We start from the raw sequence: 22,177 nt of genomic DNA on the forward strand, positions 1-22,177 counted from the left end.
CTCCCATCACACCAACCCGTCTAGATGGTGCAGCCCATCCCCTGTCCAGGGGCATGTGTTGATGACATATCGATGCTGGGAGAACGCACCCCACTATCCTCACATTATTTCAAATATACAAGACCGTTCTTTACCGCCAACAGCTAGGCCCCAAGCCGCAGCACCGCCACCACTATAAACGCACAGCACTAGAACTAGGCCAACTGAACAAATCATCAAGGAAGATGGCCATTCCTTCCTGACTCAAATGGACCCCGTCCTGTCTATACAGACTGTCCCGCTTGAACGCTATGCCATCATGGTGGATGACGCCCCCGCCATTCGCTAACAAATAAAGCAGGACTGCAGCATTAATCTTCTTGCAGGCGCCATCCAAGCGGGGACCAGACCTGGCATTCCTCCAAACCCTCCTGGGGATCATTGAGGACCAGACCAACTGACAACTGGGCAGCACCTGTGCAATGATGTGCAGGTCTCTAAGGATCACGGACCTCAGCTCTAAGGCCATGCAATGGCCCAGGTCGTTGCAACCCAGCTGCAGTACCAGCACCTCAGGGACTCCAAAGTCCCGCAACGATGTCAACAGCAGACCCTGCAGATCACTCCAACGCATTCCTCTCACACCAATCCATCGGACCCGCTGGGCCTGAAGACACACACACTCAGCCAAGAGCCCCCGAGACCTTGAAGTCCAATGCACGAATGAGTGGCCCATCACGCATATCGACTTGGCATCTCGTAAACCTGCAATATGTCAGTAAACAGGTTTTTTTTTTTCAACATAACTTTATTGGTATTTCTTCACACATAAACATACAATACATAAATTCCCCGTTTGTGGGTCATATCACATCCTTTTCTTTTTCCTTCTTTTCCTTCCCTTCTTTCTCACCCTACCATCCATCTAACAGAGGATCGTTAAAAAATAAATAAATAGATAAAGAAAGAAAAAAAAAAAAAGCAAAAAAAAAAAAAAATAAATAAATAAATTCACATATCCTTTTCTGACCCCCTTTCGTGCCTCGTATATACATATTCATCTTTCCTTAACTACTGTTTAGGAGATAAATCGTTTTTGCTTTTTGTCATTGTTTCCCTATAATTAACCCATACGAAATGAATTCAATATTTTTAAATATCCTATTCCTAAACATATAGGGGAGAAGGGGAGGAGATGTGCCAAATTACTTGTGCCTAATAGTGTATGTGTTTCTTTACTATAAACCTTTTCTATAGATGCCTCCTACGAGGCCTTAGTGCCTTATTTTTTTTTTCCTGTGTTCTAGTGTGTGTATTGTGCCGTGTATGCAGATATCACCTATAACTCTTATTTCCTCTTTTAGTGTTTGTGCCTCAAATAATAAAGGAAAAAAAAAAACATAATAATAATAACATATACATGTACATACATATATATATATATATATATATATAAACATATACATATTTGCACTTGCATATGCATGGATATACATGACTATATACCCATTATAATAATTATATAGCCCCCATATACCCCCCTCCCCCTCCCTCCTTTTGTGTATACTTAATTGTGTTAATGTGTGTATGTCTCCTCCTTTCCTTCTCCTCCTTTACTTTTCTTTCCTTATTGTTAAATTTCTTTTTGTTTCCGAATTTACCTCATTCGGGTCTCTTAATCCGCTAATCTGTCTATTTTGCTTCTCCTAAACATATTTTAAAAGTGATGGCCCACATTACATAGGATAACACATAAGGATAGGGTAAATTAGACTGGGGTACCATTGCCTTATCTGATATCTATAATCTTCAGTCAGAGTTTATTATTTAGATTGCTTATTAAGCTTATCTCGATACCTCTTTGAGGTTCTACCTGTTATTCTCATATAGTTTCATTATGTTTTCTCTGGATTCCTGTGGGAGGTATTCAATATATAGTCCCCATTTTTTATAAAACCTAATGATACCTGTTTCTATATCTGGGAGGGTTGCTCTTCTTTCCATATATATAATATTCATAATCATAGTTTCCAGTTCCATTATTGATGGGGCAGATCTTTTTATCCAGTGATATAGTATTAGTTTATTAGCTACTCCTATTATTACTGTTAGTGCCGGTAAGATTTTCCTTTTTCTGGGGCCTAAGTCCCATTCCTGAAAGCAAAACAAAATACATGCTTGTGGGCATTTACTAATTCTTATCCCGAACACTTTATTTATAAAATTTATCACCTTATTCCAGAATTTTGCAATTCTTCCACAGCTCCAAAAGTTATGAAAAAAAGATGCAGATGCTTTACTACACTTAATACATCTGTCTGTTTCTCCTGCTATCATATGGGCTCTTTGATCTGGGGATATATATGCCCTATTTAAAATTTTGAAATATACCTCTTGTAATATTGCGGAATATAAGTATTTATAGGTATATATACAGTTTTTTATCACTAATTCCCATTCCTTAATCTCTGGTATATCTTTTTGCCACTTACCAATTGCCCTCTTCCATTTTTTAGTTGCATTGGTTATTTGTAATTCTTTATAATATATGGATAGATGATATTTACCAGATCCCGTTATACTCATCACCTTCTTTATAGGGTCTATGGCTTCTGTATCTTCCATTGGCTCTTTTTGGGTCTGTATATAGTGCCTAGCTTGTAAATACATATAGAAATCAGCCTGTTCCAGGTTATATTTCTCTTTTGTCTCTTCAAATGACATCATTCTCCGCCTGGATCGAAGACATCTCTAATTGCGACAATGCCTTTATCTCTCCATCTTAAGAAGTTTCTATTCTCTAGCCCGGGTAGGAACTGTGGATTGCCCCATATCGTGTTAAAATTTGAAATTTTGAAGTTTCTTATTATTTGTTTGTTGGTTCTAACCCAGGTATAGTATGTATCTTTAAATAATATTGAGTGGAGCATATCATTTGGTATAATTTTTTTTGGAGCATGGATTAACGCTGTCGGCGAGTATGGGTGGAAAAACTCTGTCTCTAATTCAAAATTAATATATATTGATCTCCTCCAAAACCAATCTATTATATACCTAAAGCACACTGCTTTACTGAATTCTCCTACGTCTGGCATATTTAACCCCCCTTCTCGCCTAGGTAGTTGCATCTTATTATAAGCCACTCTACTTTTACCTCCAGCCCATAAAAAGGAAGAAAACAAACGGTTTATTATTTTAGTATCTCCTTTGGTAATTCTTATTGGTAACATTTGCAGAACATATGTTATCTTCGGAAAGGCCATGGTTTTAACTACTGCCGCTCTTCCCATCAATGAGAGGGGCAAATTCATCCAATTTTTTGACAGTTTTGTTATCCTAGCTATCACAGGTAAAATATTTATGGAATATATGTCCGTCGTCTTCAGAGGTATATGGATACCTAGGTATTTAAAAGATTTATTTACAATTGAAAACTGATTCGTAGAAGGATTGAGCTTTAGAAGTGAGGCATCTCCGGATAATACCATCAACTCCGACTTGTTATAATTTACTTTATATCCTGCAAAGGAACCAAAGTCCTCTATTACCTTTATTATGCATGGGATCGAGTCTGGGGGGCTGGAGGCGAAGAGCAGCATGTCGTCGGCAAACAATGCCACCTTCGCCTCCATCCCTCCCACCCCCACCCCCACATATCCCTCTGTATTCCTCAATGCAATCGCCAATGGCTCTAGTGCCAAGGCGAATAGCAAGGGAGATAAGGGACACCCCTGTCTCGTACCTCTTTCGATATTAAATGCCGGGGACATATATCCATTTATCATAACCTGTGTTCTCGGAGTAGTATATATTCTTGTTATTAGAGCAACGAATCCCTCTGGCATCCCAAATCTCCTGAGTGTATCTGCTAAATGTTCCCACGTTACCATATCAAAGGCTTTCTCTGCATCCAGAGAAAGCACTACCTTTGTATCCTTATCAGGGTGTAACTGTACCCACTCCATTACCGTCAGCAATTTTCTTATATTTGTTGCCGATTGCCGCCCCCAAATAAAACCCGATTGATCTTGATGGATTATCCCTGGTAATATTCTTTTTAATCTGTCCGACAGTATTTTCGTTAAAATCTTATAATCCGTATTTAATAGGGATATAGGTCTATACGAACTCGGCTGTTCCAAATCTCTCCCCTGCTTTGGCAATACTTTAATTGTGGCTGCATTAAAATACAAAGGGAGTTCTTTACCTCTCAATATGCAATTATAGACTTTAGTCAACAGATTACTAATTTTAGGAGCCATAGTTCTATAATAATCATTTGAAAGGCCATCTGGCCCTGGTGCCTTACCTACCTTTAAAGATCTTATAACTTTCTGTACCTCCTCTTCCCTAATTGGTAATATTAAAAATTCTGACTGAGCCTCTGATATCTGGGGTATTGATAGTTTTTTCCAAAACTCTTCTCTGGTTTTAGTATCTATTTCTGGTTTTGAGTATAGTTGGGTGTAATAATCTTTGAAAACCTGGGATATATTAACGTTATTATGGGTCCTTGTGTTATCTGTAGATCTGATTGACGTAATAATAGTATTGGGATGTCTTCCTTTTAGTAAGTTTGACAACAGTCTACTTGTTTTATTCCCGTATCTATAGATCGCACTGTCCCTTTGGAAGGAATATTTAGCTTCCAAGGACCCTAATATATTATCAAATATAGATTTTTTTGTTATATATGTTGTTCTATTCTTCCCAGATGGGCTCCTTTTATAATTCTGATAAGACTCCGTCAATGCCTCTTGGGCCTCTAGATACGTGCTTTCAATAGTTCTTTCCCTCATTTTACAATATGCCATAATTTGCCCCCTAATTACTGTCTTCGATGCTTGCCAAAACGTCAGCGGATCCTCCTCAGCTGTATCTACATTGTTCTGTGTGTACTCCTTCCAAATCTCCTCCAGTCTATTTTTAAACTGAAGTGAATTTGAAAGGTATGCCGGGAAGAACCACTGACGTATCGGCCCTTTGTCTATCCTTTGTGCCATTCTGATCCAGCACACCGCATGGTCCGATACTGATATAGGTTCTATATGCGAGTCTATTACTCTTGAGAACAACTGTTTTGAGATTAAAATATAATCCAATCTGGACAATGTGCCGTGTGCTGCCGAGAGGCATGTGTACTCTCGTTCGGTAGGATAGCATGCTCTCCATGCATCCACCACCTGTAGTTTCTGGGCTATCGTTCCTATAATCCCTCCTCCCTCCTTATTCCTTGTTTTTGTTATTATATTTTTATCCAATATTGGTGAGGCTACTAGATTGTAATCTCCTCCCACTATTAGCGAATCCATAGGATAAGGATGCAACATATTCATTAAGGGGACAAAAAATTCTCTAGATTTTGAGTTTGGTGCGTATATATTACATAGGGTATATCGCATACCTCCCACAGTAACCTCTACGATTACATATCTTCCTTGGGGATCTGAGGTTGTTGAATGAATTGTGAGGCCTAATGATTGTTTTACCAATATCACTACACCTCTGGCTTTAGATGTATAGTGTGCTGATGCTAAAACTTTCCATCTAATCATATTAAGTTTAAGAATCTCTGGTGGTAGCAAGTGTGTCTCTTGTAGGAATACCACATCCAAACGCAATTTATTTAAATAAATCAATATCTTTTTCCATTTGGCCGGAGTATTAATCCCTCCCACATTTAAAGTTCCTATTTTTAAATTAGGATTCATTCCTCCATCGTTAATCTGTTAACTTGACAATATAATATATATAAAGTTGTCGACACATCCCAAGAGGTATAATAACTGCTACATATATTACTAGAGAACCGATTCATATCTCTGACTTTAATCTATTAGTTTGGCAATGAAATTTACATACAACACCTGACAAGACACAATAGGGATAAAAACTACTACATACAAGACAATGAAACACCCATCCATAGTTTTTACATATGGACACAAAAAAGACTTTAGTCTCCATGGGCCCAACCCTTCCCCATCGAGACATTTTTAATAATCTTGAACTTCCTTATACTTCCACCTCAATTTTACAATTGAGCACCAAAATTTTAACCTAAAAACGGCAGTTTCGCCCCTAACACTCCCCAGCTCTTTATTAATCTAACTTCATTTCAGCCTCTTTTTTTTTTTTTTTTTTTTTACAATTTAACCCTCCCCTTCTTTGAGGGAATTTCCACTTATTTATCTGTCCCTTACATTTGTGTATATCATCCCTCTTCCTTACAAAGGGTTCTCTCTACCACTAATTTGAAAAAGAAAATGAAAATAAGGAGATAACACAGAGAAACAAAACATGTAAATTAAATATTTCCAAGGTCTTGCCCCTTTCTTCCAATCTTTTACTCAATAATAATAGGTCTTCTTAAGGGACTTCCATTCCTGATCCTGATTTCTGTTTCTCAAGTACGGCTGCATTATCCTTTAAGAATTTCTCTGCTTCTCTCACACTGCTGAATTCTTTAATGGTTTCACCAATAAAAAGTCTTAGCCTTGCTGGATATATAAGTGCAAATTTCACATTCTCCTTATATAATCTAGTGCACAAAGGGGAAAACTCCCTACGTGCCCTAGTAACTTCAACCGAAAAGTCCTGATATAAAAAAAATTTCATACCATTCCAAGTCAGATCTCTTATCCTCCTTGAGGCTGACCATATGGCCTCTTTATGCAAATAGTTTAAACATTTAAATATAACCACTCTTGGTCTTCCGTTTGGAGGCTTCTGTATGGGGCCTAACCTGTGGGCTCTCTCGATTATCATGTCTTTACATTCTTCCGAAATCTTTAATATTTCTGGTAGATCTTTTTGAATAAAATGCAGTAGATCAGGACCTTTTACGTTTTCATCAAGACCCACTATTCGGAGATTTTTTCTCCTTGCTCTATTCTCCAAACTGTCTATTTTAGTTTGCATCTGGTTTATAGTACTTTGCATTGTATCTGTGGTTTGCTTTACACTGACCATATCTGTGAATAGCTCTCCCACTCTACCATCAGTCTCTCGCTGTCCCTTTGTTATTTGCTGTAGTTCTTCTTTTAATTATTGTATAGCTGTGGAGAATTTTGCAGCCTGCATCTCCATTAATGGCCCCATTGTTAATTGGATGGCTTTTACAACTTCCCCGTACGTTACCGGAGGATCTTCTGATGTAAGTATATCTGGTGCCGGGGGCACGGATTGTATTTGTTGCTGTGAGCCAATTGACTCTCTTGCCGCTGCCATTTTAATCCCCCCACCTTTTTTTTCTATATTGATTCTCGGCATCTGAGGCGACAGATATCTGTCCATATATTATTGTAATTTTTCTGCTGTAAAAAAAAAAGAGATTTTTTTTTTTTTTTTATTTCTTTTTTAGTATTTTTTACAGGGTTTTTTTTTTTTTTTTTTTTTTTTTATATGTATATATATTTTTTTTTTTTCAATTTATTATTTTTTTTTTGTTATTTTTCGATTAAATATATACAGATCTCCACGTACAGTACAGCTAATTATTTATAATGTGATTTCTGTGCTGCCAGCTCTTTTTTTTTTTTTATTTCCTCCTCTAGTTTGACTGTATTCGAATCTCCACCTGATGATAGTGTTGGTTATAACCTTGTCAGTTCTATAATGACCTCTCAGTTCAGCTCCTTACAATAAGTACTTGTTGAAGTATTTGTTATTTATTTATTTATGTCTCCACACATTTCTCTCTTAACTTCACATATATTCCCACTCATTGGGAAACAGCCTTATGGAAATCCCTTATCAGTGAGGGTAGCATCCCCTTTTTTTTTTTTTTCTGTCCGCAATCTTAACATGCCCTCTGTGTCTCCCAATATTCAGGTCTGCTGGGTAGTGGTTCCTTATTATACCTCTCTTTACTTAGTGTGTGTGAACCTCCAAATGACGGTTTGTAATTGCATCAGCTTCTTCTTGGTTCTCCTCACACTCACTCACCCCCTCTTCCTGGTCCTGCTGTGATCGTTCAAGCTTTCACTTATTCTGCACAAACTGCAGCATTCATGTCAGTGGTCATTCACCATCACCAGCAGCCAGGGCATCCCAGACATCACAGAAGGCGACAGCACCCTCTCAAACAGTACCTCTATCCCTTTAGCTTCAGCAGGTATCTTAGGCTCCGAGCCACCACTCAGTCCTCAGCTCTATTAGCGGTCGGCTATTTGCCGCAGTCACCTGTGGGGAGAGCTTTGTGCGGGGCACACCGACTCCAGTCTTGCTCCCGTTCTCCTCTCTCCCGCCACCAGCCACCAGAGCCCCGCTGCCGGATATCTGTACTCCCCCGTTTAACCCTCCTCAACCTGCAAGGCTGCAGGAGGCAGCCTCCGGCTCCGAGATTAAGGGTACCTGGGGGTCTGTGTCTTGATCGGGCTCCAGCCCTGCCACTCGTCCTCCCGTGTCTGCAGCTGCCTGGTCCCCGTCACCCGACCTCAACCTGCAACGCTGCGGAAGGCAGCCTCCGGCTCTGAGGTTTGTGGCACCTGGGGATCTATGTCCTGCGCTCTGACCCCGCAGCTCGTCCTCTCTCCTATGACCGCCGTACAAGCCTTGCCGCCCGACCTCAACCCGCAAAGCTGCAGAGTGCAGCTCCCGGCTCCGAGGTTTTAGGGCATCTGAAGGTCTGTAGCTTGGGCGGGCTCCAACTCCGCAGCGCGTCCTTCTTTCTCCTGCACCGACAATTTCTCGTACCTCGTCCCCAGGTATTACTATTTCCCCCACCTCAAACCGCAAAGCCGCAGTAGCCAGCTCCCGGCTCCGAGAATTAGGGCGCCTGGGGATTTAGGGATTTTTACTGTAGAGGATCCAAAATCTCCGTTCATTCACTTCAGTATGGGGAGGGTTTTTTTTCCCATTTTTTAGGCTTGTTTAAACCTCCATTAGAGCTGGGGCTGTAACGGAGCTCTGCTGCCTCCGTCTCCTCACATGGGAGGCGTGACCGGAAGTTCCCGTCAGTAAACAGGTTAACAAGAATACAAAGGCAATCACAATGCGCCACAGGCACACCAGGGGAGGAGATGGAATAAGGAGAGAGGAATAAAGATAAAGAGAGAGGAGAGACCATGGCTGACCGGACCTTGAGGCAAACTGCACAGAAAACCCCCGGAGTAAACTAGCAAGTACACCACATCAAATTGAAATAGAACCAAATTGTGCCCCTGGGGGAAAGTGGACCACCTCAAGACTCCCGCTAGAATGAGACGAGTACTTATGCGCCCAGTGGTCCATGGTCAGGCAGGACAGATAGACCAGGCCGAATGTATCTGCAGAATGATGCAGAGCGCCATCGACCCAGAGACTGAATCTCTGTGTCAGAATTGCCCTCCGCAGCAGCAGTTGTGGCCACCCCGATCCGAAATGAGTGCGTACCAAACTCCTTTGGATCGAGGCCAAGAGAACCCAACGCCCGCCCCAAGAAATGGCAGAACTGGTACTTGGTCAGCGATGAACCGTCCAGGTGCATCAGCCACACTCCAGGCAGGTTGAGCTGCACCAGTGCAAAGGCATTCGCGATTTCCACCAGGCAGATCCCTTCCACCGTGCATGGCCGCAACGACAGCCAGCGACCTCTCCCAGCCTGGTCAGTCTTTGAGCGGCGTAAGCGGCACAAAATCAAATCAGCCTGTAACACCACATCCTTCCTCAGAAGCGGAGGAGGTCGAGACCTTGCGGGAGCCTCCAGCTCGCCGACCCTGAAGGCTCCATGGAAAGCCATGCCATAAGCCAAGCGAAGAAGCTTGACCTCAAATTCCGAGCGGCATATGTCCCGAAGAGCCCCCAGGAAAGGAGGCAAAAGGGAGATACCAATTGGCCGCCGACTATCTGGAGCAACAGGTGCAGCACGCCGCCAGCCCCTCGAGGCCCAAGAAACAATAAAAGATCTAGCCGGGTCCGTTTCCCCATACAGCGATGAGAAAAATGACACCCCAGCCAACAAACATCTGACAGTCGCCACTGAGTGGCCTCCAGAGTAAAAACTCCACACAAAGGCTAACATGACCTCACGAGGAGTCTTACCTGCCTGAGGAGCGGACAGTCTGAACTGCTCCCATTCAAGCCAGCCGGCCTGATAGCATCTTAAAGTCCTAAGAGCAATAGCCCGCATGGCTTGTTCCTCCATGCCGGCTTGATGACCTGCCAAACATAAGTAGGACAAGGTTCACCCACCAGGTCCGCACCAAGAGCCAGGGATCAAAACTTTGCCCATTCGCCTCTGGACAAAGCATCTGCAAGTGAGTTGTCGACACCCGGCACATGCCTAGCTACAAAATGCACGTTAACTTGTAGGCAGTGTAGTACTAAGCAAGCTAGCAAGCGCACCACCGGCATTGAGGACGCGCTCTGCTTATTAATGGCCTGCACCACCCCCAGGTTGTCAAACCAGAAGGTGATGCAGGCATCCCGCAATCTATCGCCCAAGAGCTCCATGGCCACTACTATCGGGAAAAGCTCCAGCAGCAGCATGTTCCTGGTTAGGCCTTCCATTACCCAATCTTCAGGCCAGGTGGAGGTGCACCAGGAGCCATGAATATAGGCCCCAAACCCCCCCAACCCCCCCCCCCCCGCAGCGTCAGTAAACAGCTGTATCTCCTTGCTGTTCCGAGGGGGCAAAGGCTAAATCAGGAACCCATTAAACTGCCGCAGAAACACCTCCCAGGTCACGCTTCAGTTCTGCATTCAGACGGCCAAAGAACTGCGGCCGGACATTACCCGCTAAGGAGCGCTCCAGCTTTCGGCAGAATACCCTCCCCATCGGGATGACCCTGCAAGCAAAGTGGTACAGACCCAGTAGGGACTGTAGCTGATGCACGCGAAACTTGCCGGAGGCCAGTACTTGGTTGATTGCGCCCTGTAGCCTTTCAAGCTTATCAGAGGGCAAGCGGCAGCAACCAGCAACCATGTCAATCTCGATGCCCAAGAAGGATAGACACGAAACCAGCCCCTCCGTCTTGTCCACCGCTATCGGGACCCCAAAATGGTTAAACAGCTGTTGCATCTTGTCAAGCAGAGCTCCGCATCTCAGTGACCCTGCAGGCCCCACGCACAAGAAGTCGTCTAAATAATGGGTGACCCCAATTCGCCTGAGCTCTGCTTGACGCACCAATGCAAGAAACTGCTGAAGCATTCGAAAAAGGCACAAGACACCGAACAACCCATGGGGAGACATCTGTCCCCATAGAACCCAAGGGGAGCCTTAACCCCATAAAGCGAAAAGACGAAAGGCCGACTCAATGTCTACTTTGGCTAACAATGCCCCTGCGCCGAACTCTTGCACTATCGCCAGCGCCTCCTCGAAGGATTGGTACCGTACATGACACAACCCCTCAGGAATTGCATCATTCACGGACTGACCTGGGGGGTGAGACAGGTGTTGAATGAGGCGAAATTTTCCAGCCTCTTTCTTGGGGACTACACCAACCGGGGAGAGAACCAAGCCCGGGATAGGAGGGGAAGGAAAGGGACCCGCCATCCTACCCAAATTCACCTCTTTGGACACTTTTTCCAACACCACTTGCGGCATTTCAACGGCAGACTTCAAATACCCCACTATGGGGAGGCGAAAGCCGGTATCAAAGCCACTGCAGAGAAATGTTGCAGCGTCTCTAAGGGGGTATCTGCATAGCCAGCCATACGTTCACCCCTCACAGGCGAGAGAGCCCTACTGAGGAGGGCCCCCGGGAGCCTGCTTGGGAGCCTGTCCACCTGATTTAGGCTTCGGGCAATCCATAACTGCATGGGGACCCCAGCATTTAGAGCATAGGTGTTTAAATCTGCAATGATTACCTGCTGGGCATCCCGCCCCATTAAGGGCAAAACACCTCCCCGCCAAGGCCCCCCCCGGCACCCCCTCGAAAGGACGAAGCTGCAGGCACCGCCGGAGCTGCGGGAGGTACTGGGGAAGAAGAACGCTTCAACCCCATCCAAATCTCTACATCCTTACAGCCGAACTTCATGAATGTCAGAACCCGACTGCTTCCGTCGGAATTCCTCGTCATAGGTCCGCCACGAGGTACCCCCTTCGGTCATAAACATGGCATGCATCATATGTATGTAGCGCACCATGTTCATGTGCTCCTGGGGCCTGGTCTCCAGATAGCACGCTGCAAACATAAATAAACCTGTCTGCCATCTCTGATACGGGCAAAATGCCTCTTTCCCAATGCCACCGCGATGCTTTGCGTCCCGATAATCCTTTTCGGCCTGCGCCGTCACAGTGAAAAAACGCAAATTTTTACTCTAATTTATTCTGTCTCTCAAGCTGCGCCTAAGGCCCCTCAGAACTGCTGTATTCTCACAGTGGACTACAATGCCCTATGGATACAAAGGTGATCCCGAGCTCCCTATAGATGACCGGGACCGATGACGGTGCCGTCTGGAGCATCTGCATCTACGTTTAGATCTGTGCCCCCCTTCTTCCCCAGACGTGACTACAGATGCGGCAGGTCTCTTCTTGGCAGGGGATGGCGATGGCGACGCCATCCGCCATCCCACGCCAGCGCCATGACTATAGTGAGAAGGGGACGCGCGAGCACGAGAGGCGCACACGTCCCCTTCCGATGGCGCTTCCAGCCGCTCCACCGGGTCACCGCCGGCTTGTCGACGGTAACCCAGGGTCCCCACCGCCTGCACGCACCCCCCCTAACCCTGTCCATCTCCCTGAGGCGGAGACGGACAGGGTTCCCGTCGCCCCGCCGATGGAGATTGAGACGCGCTTGAGACGCACGCACGTCTGAGTCAGATGGCTGGCCAGGCTGCTGGCGGATCGCCAGCAGTGACGTGCTGACGATTCGCCAGCAAGGAAGAGTCCTGCCCCATCTGTATCTCTGAATCATATGAGGTTTATGAGCCTGCGCGCCTTCGCCTGCGCTTTTATGCAAAGCCGCAGACTCACCTGAAGCTGCTGTTGCAGCCGGCACTGTGACAACACCCGAGGGCCCAGGCACTTCTTCCTGTGTGGTTGTGGTAACAGCAGCTATGGAGACAGGGATGGGAAGGAGGAGCCGCCAACGCCCCCGCCAACTGTGGGGGTTGCCCAGCTGACACTGCAGGCCTGTCAACCTGAGGTGTGAGGCCTAAGGCTGCCATGACGTGAGTTGACACCACCGACGGGCTCAGCGCTGAGGACTCGGGAAACGTAGCCACAGGGCTCGCTCCAGGCCCTTGTCCGGAGGCCTGACCTATTAAAGGACTGAGCATGGACACGAAGCACTGCACAGCAAACGCTGCACACCCTGCCTGGTCTGCTGACACCGGAGGGGGAGACACCACCGGGGCTACCGTCGCCAGGGGAGAAACCGCAGACCCAGAGACCCTGCGCACACGCTGGGACAGACGCCTGGCTCTGCTCAGCCACTGAATCCTTGCCCTGCGCAGCTGGGACATGCCCAGCGCAGCAGGAGCAGGCAGCGGGGGAGAGAGCACCGGGATGGCTACCAGCTGATCCACCACAGGACCCAAAGGCCCTGCTACAGGCCATTTCCCTGGATGTGCTCTCCTAGCAAGCACTGGTATCCCGGATGTACGCCCCGCCCCCGTGCTGCTAACGTTTGGCCTCGAGTCCCCAGGACGGGCCCCGGGCCTAGATCAGGGCACCCCCCGACCCCCACACCCCTGTACAGTCCTGCGGGACACCCCGCCTGCCGACCCCAGTCCCCCTCTCCCCCCCCTCTCCCCCCCCCCCAGTCCCCCTCTCCCCCGCGAGCCGCCGGAGGAGGCCGCGCTGTACTCTGCTGCGGCGCGTCATCAGCATCCACCGCAATCGCACGTGCAGCCTGAGTACCCCCGCCGCCGACCACCCTGCCCGCAGGTCGCAGGACCAGGGGTTGGCGGCGCAGCAGCAGGGGAGGCCTCCGCAGCATCACGGTAGCGTGGTGGGGGGTGGGCAACTCGGCTGGGGCGCGACATGACTTAAGCCGCACCGTGGGCGGTCAGGACTACCTGCCAGCAAAATGGGGCACTGTATAGAGAGAAAGTAAGAAAGTCAGGAGAGAAAGAAGTGAAATAGAAAAAGAGGGTGAATACAGAAAACAAGATGGAGGACGGACAGCGAGCAATGATACAGCACTACCTTCTCCCAGGAAAGCTGGATCAAAGAGGAAGTACAACCTAACTTCCTCCTTCCTTAAGCATAGACAACTCCACCCTAAGCCCTGATTGGCTACTCCGTTCCAAGTCAGATCCTAGCAACTTGCTACCTAAAGTGCCAGCAACTTAGGTACCTGCAGTGGTTTATGTCACCTCCTGCTTAAACAGCCCCCGGTTTTCTTAAAGGTTTACTGTTCTGTGTGTGTGCCTTTATTTTAACTATCTTTTAACAGGTGAACTAAAAGTCTAAGGGGGCCCATTAATGCCCCGCATGCGGGGACTTGTAGTTTTCCAAGTCCCAACATTTGGAGGAGGCCTTCTGGGACTTGTAGTTCTACTGTAGAAGCAATGATTTAAATCAAATTTATACACTCATTTTATCAGCCCGGCGTCCACTTGTTTTACCAGCCCAGAAAAGGTGAAGCCTTGGGTGGTGGACCCCTTCAATGGAGGCGACCCCTTCAATACAGCTGGAGAACCTTACATAAAAGTGGCCCCCCTGAAGTGGCATGACATCTCTGGATGTTGGAGCATGGTGCCGGTTTCAAATATGTTTTGGTCCCATGTATTTTTTGGAACCAGGACCAGTGCTGCTCTCTTAAATACGGGATAACCTCCATGATGTTTTCCCCCGTATTTGGAGAACTAAGATCAGCTCTATGAGCCCGGAGCTGGATATATTCTGCACACTCCCATTACTAAATAAAACACACTTGTCTAAAAAAAAAAAAATCACATTTTTGTTACTGAAAATTCGCACTTGTCATATATTCGCCTGCAAATTCTGACTTTGTCTAAAAAAATTGTGACATGTGCGATATGGTGCGATTTTTTAGCTGTCTTAAAAATTGCACCTTATTACATTTTGCCTCATTTGTTTGCCTCGTTTGTGCCTCATTGCTCGAAAATGGGAATTTTTCTTCCAAGGAAAAAAGTCTATAATTCAATAATGACAGTCTGTCATAAATTGCGCTATAAGACCTTTTTTTGGGGGAGAACAATTATCAGGGCTAATTGAATCCCACACTTAAAAGGGTGTAGACAGGGAGTGGTTTTTGGTAGTGAGTGATTTTGACTAAGCAATATTGACTAATCGATTTAACTAGATGCAACAGCGATTTTGACTAAGATGTTGTCTATGGGAAATTTTGACCTTACTAGAATGAACATACTGGGTTGGGATTTAGTGAATACCAGCGATTTTGAAAAGACAACCAGCAATCTAGTCAAAATATTGTTGCCTGGCAACTCTTTTTTACTATACAATATTATAGGGTAATTTGTCTAACCTTGACAGTGATCTTTACTAGCCTTCTAAGAAATTTTGAATATGTAGTCAAAATCAAATAGTAGGATCGTACCATGTGTACACTCATTAATAATTGTCTTGGTGATCATTTTCATCTCTGGTAATTAGATGATTAATTTAAAAAGTGGTGAAACCAATAAATTTGCTACTTTCTAATCAATGGCCATAATTTGGAGGCTGTATTGTGTGTAGAGGGCATTTTTGTTGTCACCACCAGGCCCAGAATAATAATCAGGTGGGTGGAGCTGCTGCGCCCGTCCTCCCTTGATTATAGACTCAAAGGGAAAAAAAAACACTCATAAAACTGAGTGTTTGTTATTACTGTTGGTACTTTTGTTCTTCGTATGCCATTAATTATGAGGCTTTGTTAGCCACTAAAGGAATTTTTTATGCTCTTTTTGAAAATTGGCACTATTATCATTTCTAGATCAGCTATGGAGCAAGGGACCCGCTGCTGTGTGACCGGACTCTGTATCCAAACTTGTTTCGCACAGTACAAAACTACCAGATGCAGCATGTGGCCATCGCAAAGTTGCTGAGAAGCTTTGGGTGGAACTGGGTCGGAATCATCACATCAGATGATGATACGGGAGAACGGGACCTGGAATATCTCAGCCAGCAACTGAACAATTATGGAATGTGCATTGAATTTAAAATTAAAGTTAATACATATAAATATATGTCTGTCAGTCTTCAAAAATTCAAAAGATCATCTGCTGAGATTATTATTATGTGCGGAACAAGTAATTCAATGTCTGTTGTTTTTTTTCTTAAGATAATAGATATTATCATTAACAAGACAATTATCCTCCCAGCGTCATGGTCAATTGCTATAGAACTTTTGTCTATTGATACACATAAAGCAGTTGAGAACAGTTTGGTGTTTTCCCCTCCATTACATCATATCCCAACATTACAGGATCGTATGTCCACTTCTCACCCATCCAGGGATCCGAGCGACCCATTACTGGAAGATATTTGGCTTCACTACTTTGGTTGCTTGTCAGCAAATTCTTATAAGAACAGGGTCTTTTCAGTGAATTTTGGAAGGAAATATGAGAACTGCACTGGGGAGGAGAGTTTTAGTTACTTGTATAATTTCTCTGGAGATCCGTCCACCTACCAGGTGTATATTGCAGTCCTCACCATGGCACAAGCATTACATGATGTGAATACAGCCTTAAATATGTACAGAGAAAAGCATGGTTTAAAAACATTTATATTTGAACACAAGGTGAGTGAATGTTATGTGGACTAATTGGTTTATTACTGCGGATCTCATGAAGCTCGGGAAACCAATGGATTTGTGATCCAGTCAGGAAAAGTTGCAAAGTTTCTATATGTCCTACAGTAACTAATTTTTTTTTTTTTTTTATCTTTTTATTGTGTTTTGAAAATATATAAAGTACAACATTTGGCATTGTAGGCAGTAAATCAGAAAATATGGACCAGATGTTGTAGAAGCGGATTTTTGAAGCATTGTACGTAACAGATCAGTAAAGTCCATATAAACCTGTCAGAAACAGATCATACATTTGAAGAATGAAAAAGAACATAAAAACAGGCAAAAATCCACTAGCTAAAACTGACAAAAACATAAAAAAACATACAGAAGAAGGGAAGGAGTGAGAGGAAAATGGGCGAAGGAAGTATAGGGAGGGAGTGCGGGTGGTACCTCATCAAATTTGCAAACCTGTCGTTTAATTGTTGTCTGAAAACAATCGGGAAGACTTAAATTCCAACCACGGATGCCAAGTAGCTGTAAACTCCTGAATACGCTCCGGAGCCACTCTCAAATCCTCCATTGACATATACATATCAATTCTGGCAAACTGGTCTTTTATCTTGGGAGAGGAAGTAGATCGCCAGCATACTGGGATCACCGCTTTAGCAGCACCATTGAGGAATTTCAGTAAAGATTTTTTATAGGCCTGTACTGGGCCAGGGTACAGATTAAGGAGCCAGAATGAGGGAGTAGTAGGAACCCTGTTACCAACCAAAGACTTAGTGATAGACTTCACTTGATCCCAAAAGGGGCGTAATAGCCGGCATTCTCACAAATTATGTAAAGGGAAGCCTATCTCTTCATTACACCTCCAACAGGTTCGGGTACTCCAGGGAACATCTTTGCTATGGTAAGTGGGCATCTGTACCAACGTGAAAGTACCTTGAACTGAGTCTCAATCACAGAGTAACTGGAAGAACTGGCAAATGAAGTCTTACATTTTTTTATCCAAGTCTCGTCTTCTAAAAAAATGGAATAGTAATTTCCCCAGTCAGAGGCATATTTAGGTAAGGAGAAAATGCGCCAGGCGCGATGGTGTAAGGCACATACTCTCAAAAGGGGTCAAAGGTCTGTTGGCTGCCTTGTGTACTTCTCTCCCTTGTGCATAATGTTTTAATTGCAAGTATCTCCAGATCTCGCATGAGGGCAGCTCTCATTTATATTGCAAAGCAGGGAAAGAGAGCACTTTGCCTCCATCCATCAGCTGGCCAACCCGCTGCACCCAGTGCTTTTTCCATATTTCAAATGCGGGTACTTGTGTATTTTGGCGGCGCCCCCGATGTCCGTCACACGACGAACAGATCGCATCGCATCGCATGCCATGCACCCGATGACATACGATGCGATGCGATGCGATTTTGACCCCCTATACGATCAAAAATCGTATAAGCACCCTTAAGGGTGCTTTTGAGCCCCCAAATGGGTGCTTACAATGTTAAATGCACCCCCAATGCCACCCCCCCCACTATAAACGTAAACCCAAAGGGTGGCGAGCGCAGCGAGCCAGCGAGGGGCGGCGGTACGTGTCCTACGACCTTTTCATACCCCCACTATCCACGTCGGCGTGGAGTTGAGAATAGAACAGTGTGGAGAGCGCAGCGAGCCACCGAGCCCGAAGCGTGGCGAGCGGACGCGGATACCTTCACAGGTAAACGCGTCTCTTCGCGGGCTTCACAGGTATCCGCGTCCCCTCGCGGGGCACGCTGCGCTCGCCACGCTTCGGGCTCGGTGGCTCGCTGCGCTCGCCACACTGTTCTATTCTCAACTCCACGCCGACGTGGATAGTGGGAATATGAAAAGGTCGTAGGACGCGTACCGCCGCCCCTCGCGGGATCGCTGCGCTCGCCACGCTTCGGGTTCACGTTTATAGTGGGGGGGTGGCGTGGAGGAGCATTTAACATTGTAAGCATCCATTTGGGTGCTTAACATTGTATAAGCACCCATTAGGGTGCTTATACAATGTTTAATCGCATCGCATCGTATGGCATCGTATGCCATGTACAATGGCATACAATTTCAAAATTGTATGCCATCGTGTACTATCGTACGACATCGCGTCGCATCGCATACCATCGTATGCGTTATGGTATGCGATGCGATGGGCGCCGCCAAAATACACAAGTACCGAAGTTTGTGGTGCAAACTGACGCTTCCATTATAGGCTAGGTGCTGTGCTCAGCCAGGTCAATGAGAAAGGAGCATCCTCCTGTTCTTAAGTAAGAAATTGCTCCCCAGAGAAGTGGCCTATGCCACCGTTGAGAAGGAGTGTTTGGAGATTGTGTGGGCTCTCCAAACACTCCAGCCATATCTGTACGGATGGGACTTTTTAATAATTACAGATACTGTACCCACTAATATTTCTGAATAGAGTTGCCAGAGATAATGGTAAACTGTTCAGATAGAGTCTCATACTGCAGCAGAACACATTTACCATCCAGCACAAAACGGGACGCCCACCACAGTAACGCGGATGGACTCTCACGGCGAGGTAGTGAATAGCGCACTGATGAGACGGTGACGTGGGTCACGTCCTTATGCACCATTTTGACGGGGGAGGTGTAATGTTCAGATCAGGTGATCGATCAAAACAAAATATGCCTCCTGTTAATATGTCAATGTATGTCTGATATTGTTGTAAAGTTATGTCTCCTGTAATTATTATGTGTGGAATCAGGGCATGTCTTGTATTATTTGTGTAAACTGTAGGTGACCCTGGGAGTTTGAGTTCTGTATTCCCTCAGATTGACCATCTGTAGAAATCCTTTGAAGGTAGGATGTCAGATAAAGATCTGAGACCCCTCATAAACCATTGAGATGACAGGGCTTGTCTCCCCACCCAGTTTAGACCTCTTATCAGTGAAGCCTGCCAGTTATCAATCCCTTTGGAACAGCAGACAAATTCTTCATGTGAAAGATCCCATATCTATGGACGTTCCCTAGGCTCAGCAGGGGAATGGTTAAAAATCCCAAGGGTGGGAGGGACGAGGGAGCCTGCAGATAAAAACCCCTTCCCTTTCAATACTCAGGGTACTTCTCGGGGGAACAGCATCGAGCTGGAAGCAACCGTTTTGATTTCATGTGGAGACTCCCCCCCCCCCCCCGCCCCACTACAGGACCTGTCCTTGGGTGTAAGATACCGTATTTTATTTTTAGTTGTATCTTGTGTGTACTTTTATAATCATTGTAACATCTTGTAATCATTTTTTATCACTAAAGCTCTGTAGTATTTCCAGGAATAAATAATACATATTCCCAGTTTCTGATTTTGTGTTCTTCGGACCTGTAAGCCAAAGGAGAGAACATTACCATTTTTATATTGCATTGTGTGGTCAGGTGCAAGCCAAGATGCTCCTTGCACAGAACCAAAGTGCTAAAATCAGGCTTTGGCTGGTGGCAGTGTACCTCAAAGAGGGGACCCGAGTGTCCAAAGTGAACCCCAGTCAAGGCCGGAGGTGCTGAGATTGACTTATCGGAACAGGCGTCCGGTGGGTCCGTGACAGTGTGGTTGGGACTATGTGTCTCCATGGAGATGCTATCAGCCAACCAGGGCTGAGCTATGCATCTCCATGGAGACGCACAGCTCCATGATTGGCTGAAAATGTGCGAATGTGTGGCATTTTTTTTACAGCAAATCGCACAATATAAAATGTCCAAATTGCAGGAAATGTGCGATTTCAGATGGTTTTTGCAAGTCACAAATTCGGACCCTATTACAATTCACCCTGGCTCTTGCAGAAACATCTACTCTTATAATAATGACACATGAAATAAATGTAGGCAGAGCAAAAACTGCCAAGCTTCTTACCCTGTACTGCTCCCTGGCTGTAAGTCTGGTTCTGTTGGCATTGTGCTGTATTACTATCACTCCAGAGCAATTAGATAACGTTCTTGTTGTTGGCATTGTGCCGTATTACTATCATTCCAGAGCAATTAGATAACGTTCTTGCTGTTGGCATTGTGCTGTATTACTATTACTCCAGAGCAATTAGATAACGTTCTTGTTGTTGGCATTGTGCCGTATTACTATTACTCCAGAGCAATTAGATAACGTTCTTGTTGTTGGCATTGTGCTGTATTACTATCGTTCTAGAGCAATTAGATAACGTTCTTGTTGTTGGCATTGTGCCGTATTACTATCGTTCTAGAGCAATTAGATAATGTTCTTGCTGTTGAGGACGTAATTCATATATTTTATATTTTTTACTAATTCTAACAGTTTTCTGTTTCTTGGTGTTTTTCATTTTCTTTTTTCAAAGCTGAAAAACTTTGTAAAAAAAATTAACTACCTTGGTCCAGATAATGAAAGAATATATTTTGATGAAAAGGGAGAATGTCCTGAAGTTCTGGACATTGAGAATTGGAAAAGGAAACAAATTGGCCGTACAAATATTCCCTATCGGACGGCTGTTGGCAGATATGATCCATATGTCCCAGAGGATCAGCAGCTGCTTATCTTACCATGGACAATAGAATGGAAACACGGAAAGGTAACGGTCCTGTGTGACTGCCACCAAAGTGATTTTAGGTCTGATTCAGATTTATTCACAGGGTAAATGTGTTCTCAAAATGGTCAAAACCATGCAGGTGGGGCAGATGTTACAAAGAAAAAAAAAAGATCTACACTGACCGATCAACGCTGGAGGAGCAGGTAAGTATGATTTCCTTTGACAGGTACCACCCTGGATTCTACTGGAGAAGTGACCCAAACCTACATGGCAAGATAGGTATAAGTATATCTGATTGTTGTGTGTATTACATGTTTAGTTAAATCAGTGTTTCTGTGTTATTGGGACATTGGTATTGTTGTCAAACTACAAGACCCAGCAGTCCCATTAATGACCTGCATGCTGGGACTTGTGGTTTGCCAAGTCCCTGCATGCCAGGGAGGCTTGCTTGGACTTGTTGGGGGGTCCCCACTACCCCAGTGACCAGGCCTGGGCTGACCAGACACCACTATCATGTTTTGTCCAGGGGAAAAATGTCTCCCCTGGCTGTAGCATGACACCACTGGTTTAAGCCCGATGCTTGTTGCGGAAATACAGGGGACCCCTAATCATTTTATCCCTGTATTTTTGGAACCAGGACCGGGCCAAGAACCCATTGCTGGTTTATGAAATACAGGGGGACCTCAGCTGTTTTTTCCCCTCAAAGAGCCCTGGGCTGGTTATTGCCGGGTGGGGGTACCACAGGCCGTTTTTTTTTTTTTTTTAATGTTGATTTATTTCTCTTTTTTTTTTACACATGGTGGAATCGGACATATCTGACTAATCCGTGCGATGCTGCCCCATAGTTTGTATTTGGTTGCCAGTAAATACAGCAGCCAAATACATTTCACATCACCATCTGAAAATACGAATCCAGAGAGTACAGCAGTTTAGTTAGTTTGCCATATTCTCCGGTCATTTTCAGACTATTATGGCCAATCCAGATCATATCCATTAGAAGTGCATAATCAGTAATCATAGTAAATCCCACCCCCCCCCCTCCCCCCGATGCCTTTTATTTGTTGCTTC

At 45.0% G+C, this 22,177-nt stretch overlaps 1 protein-coding gene across 1 annotated transcript in view; it reads left to right on the forward strand.

Annotated features, from left to right (window-relative positions):
* LOC146010048 (vomeronasal type-2 receptor 26-like) overlaps positions 1 to 22,177 on the forward strand; it is an 85,435-nt gene that overhangs the window by 57,008 nt on the left and 6,250 nt on the right. The window contains exons 5-7 of the mRNA XM_083151269.1: positions 15,807 to 16,040; positions 16,155 to 16,613; positions 20,921 to 21,151. Coding sequence (XP_083007395.1) covers positions 15,807 to 16,040; positions 16,155 to 16,613; positions 20,921 to 21,151 — 924 coding nt within the window. The remainder of the gene's footprint in view (positions 1 to 15,806; positions 16,041 to 16,154; positions 16,614 to 20,920; positions 21,152 to 22,177) is intronic.

Source organism: Crinia signifera, chromosome 1 (assembly GCF_055691185.1).
Source record: "Crinia signifera chromosome 1, ASM5569118v1, whole genome shotgun sequence".
Lineage (NCBI taxonomy): Eukaryota > Metazoa > Chordata > Amphibia > Anura > Myobatrachidae > Crinia > Crinia signifera.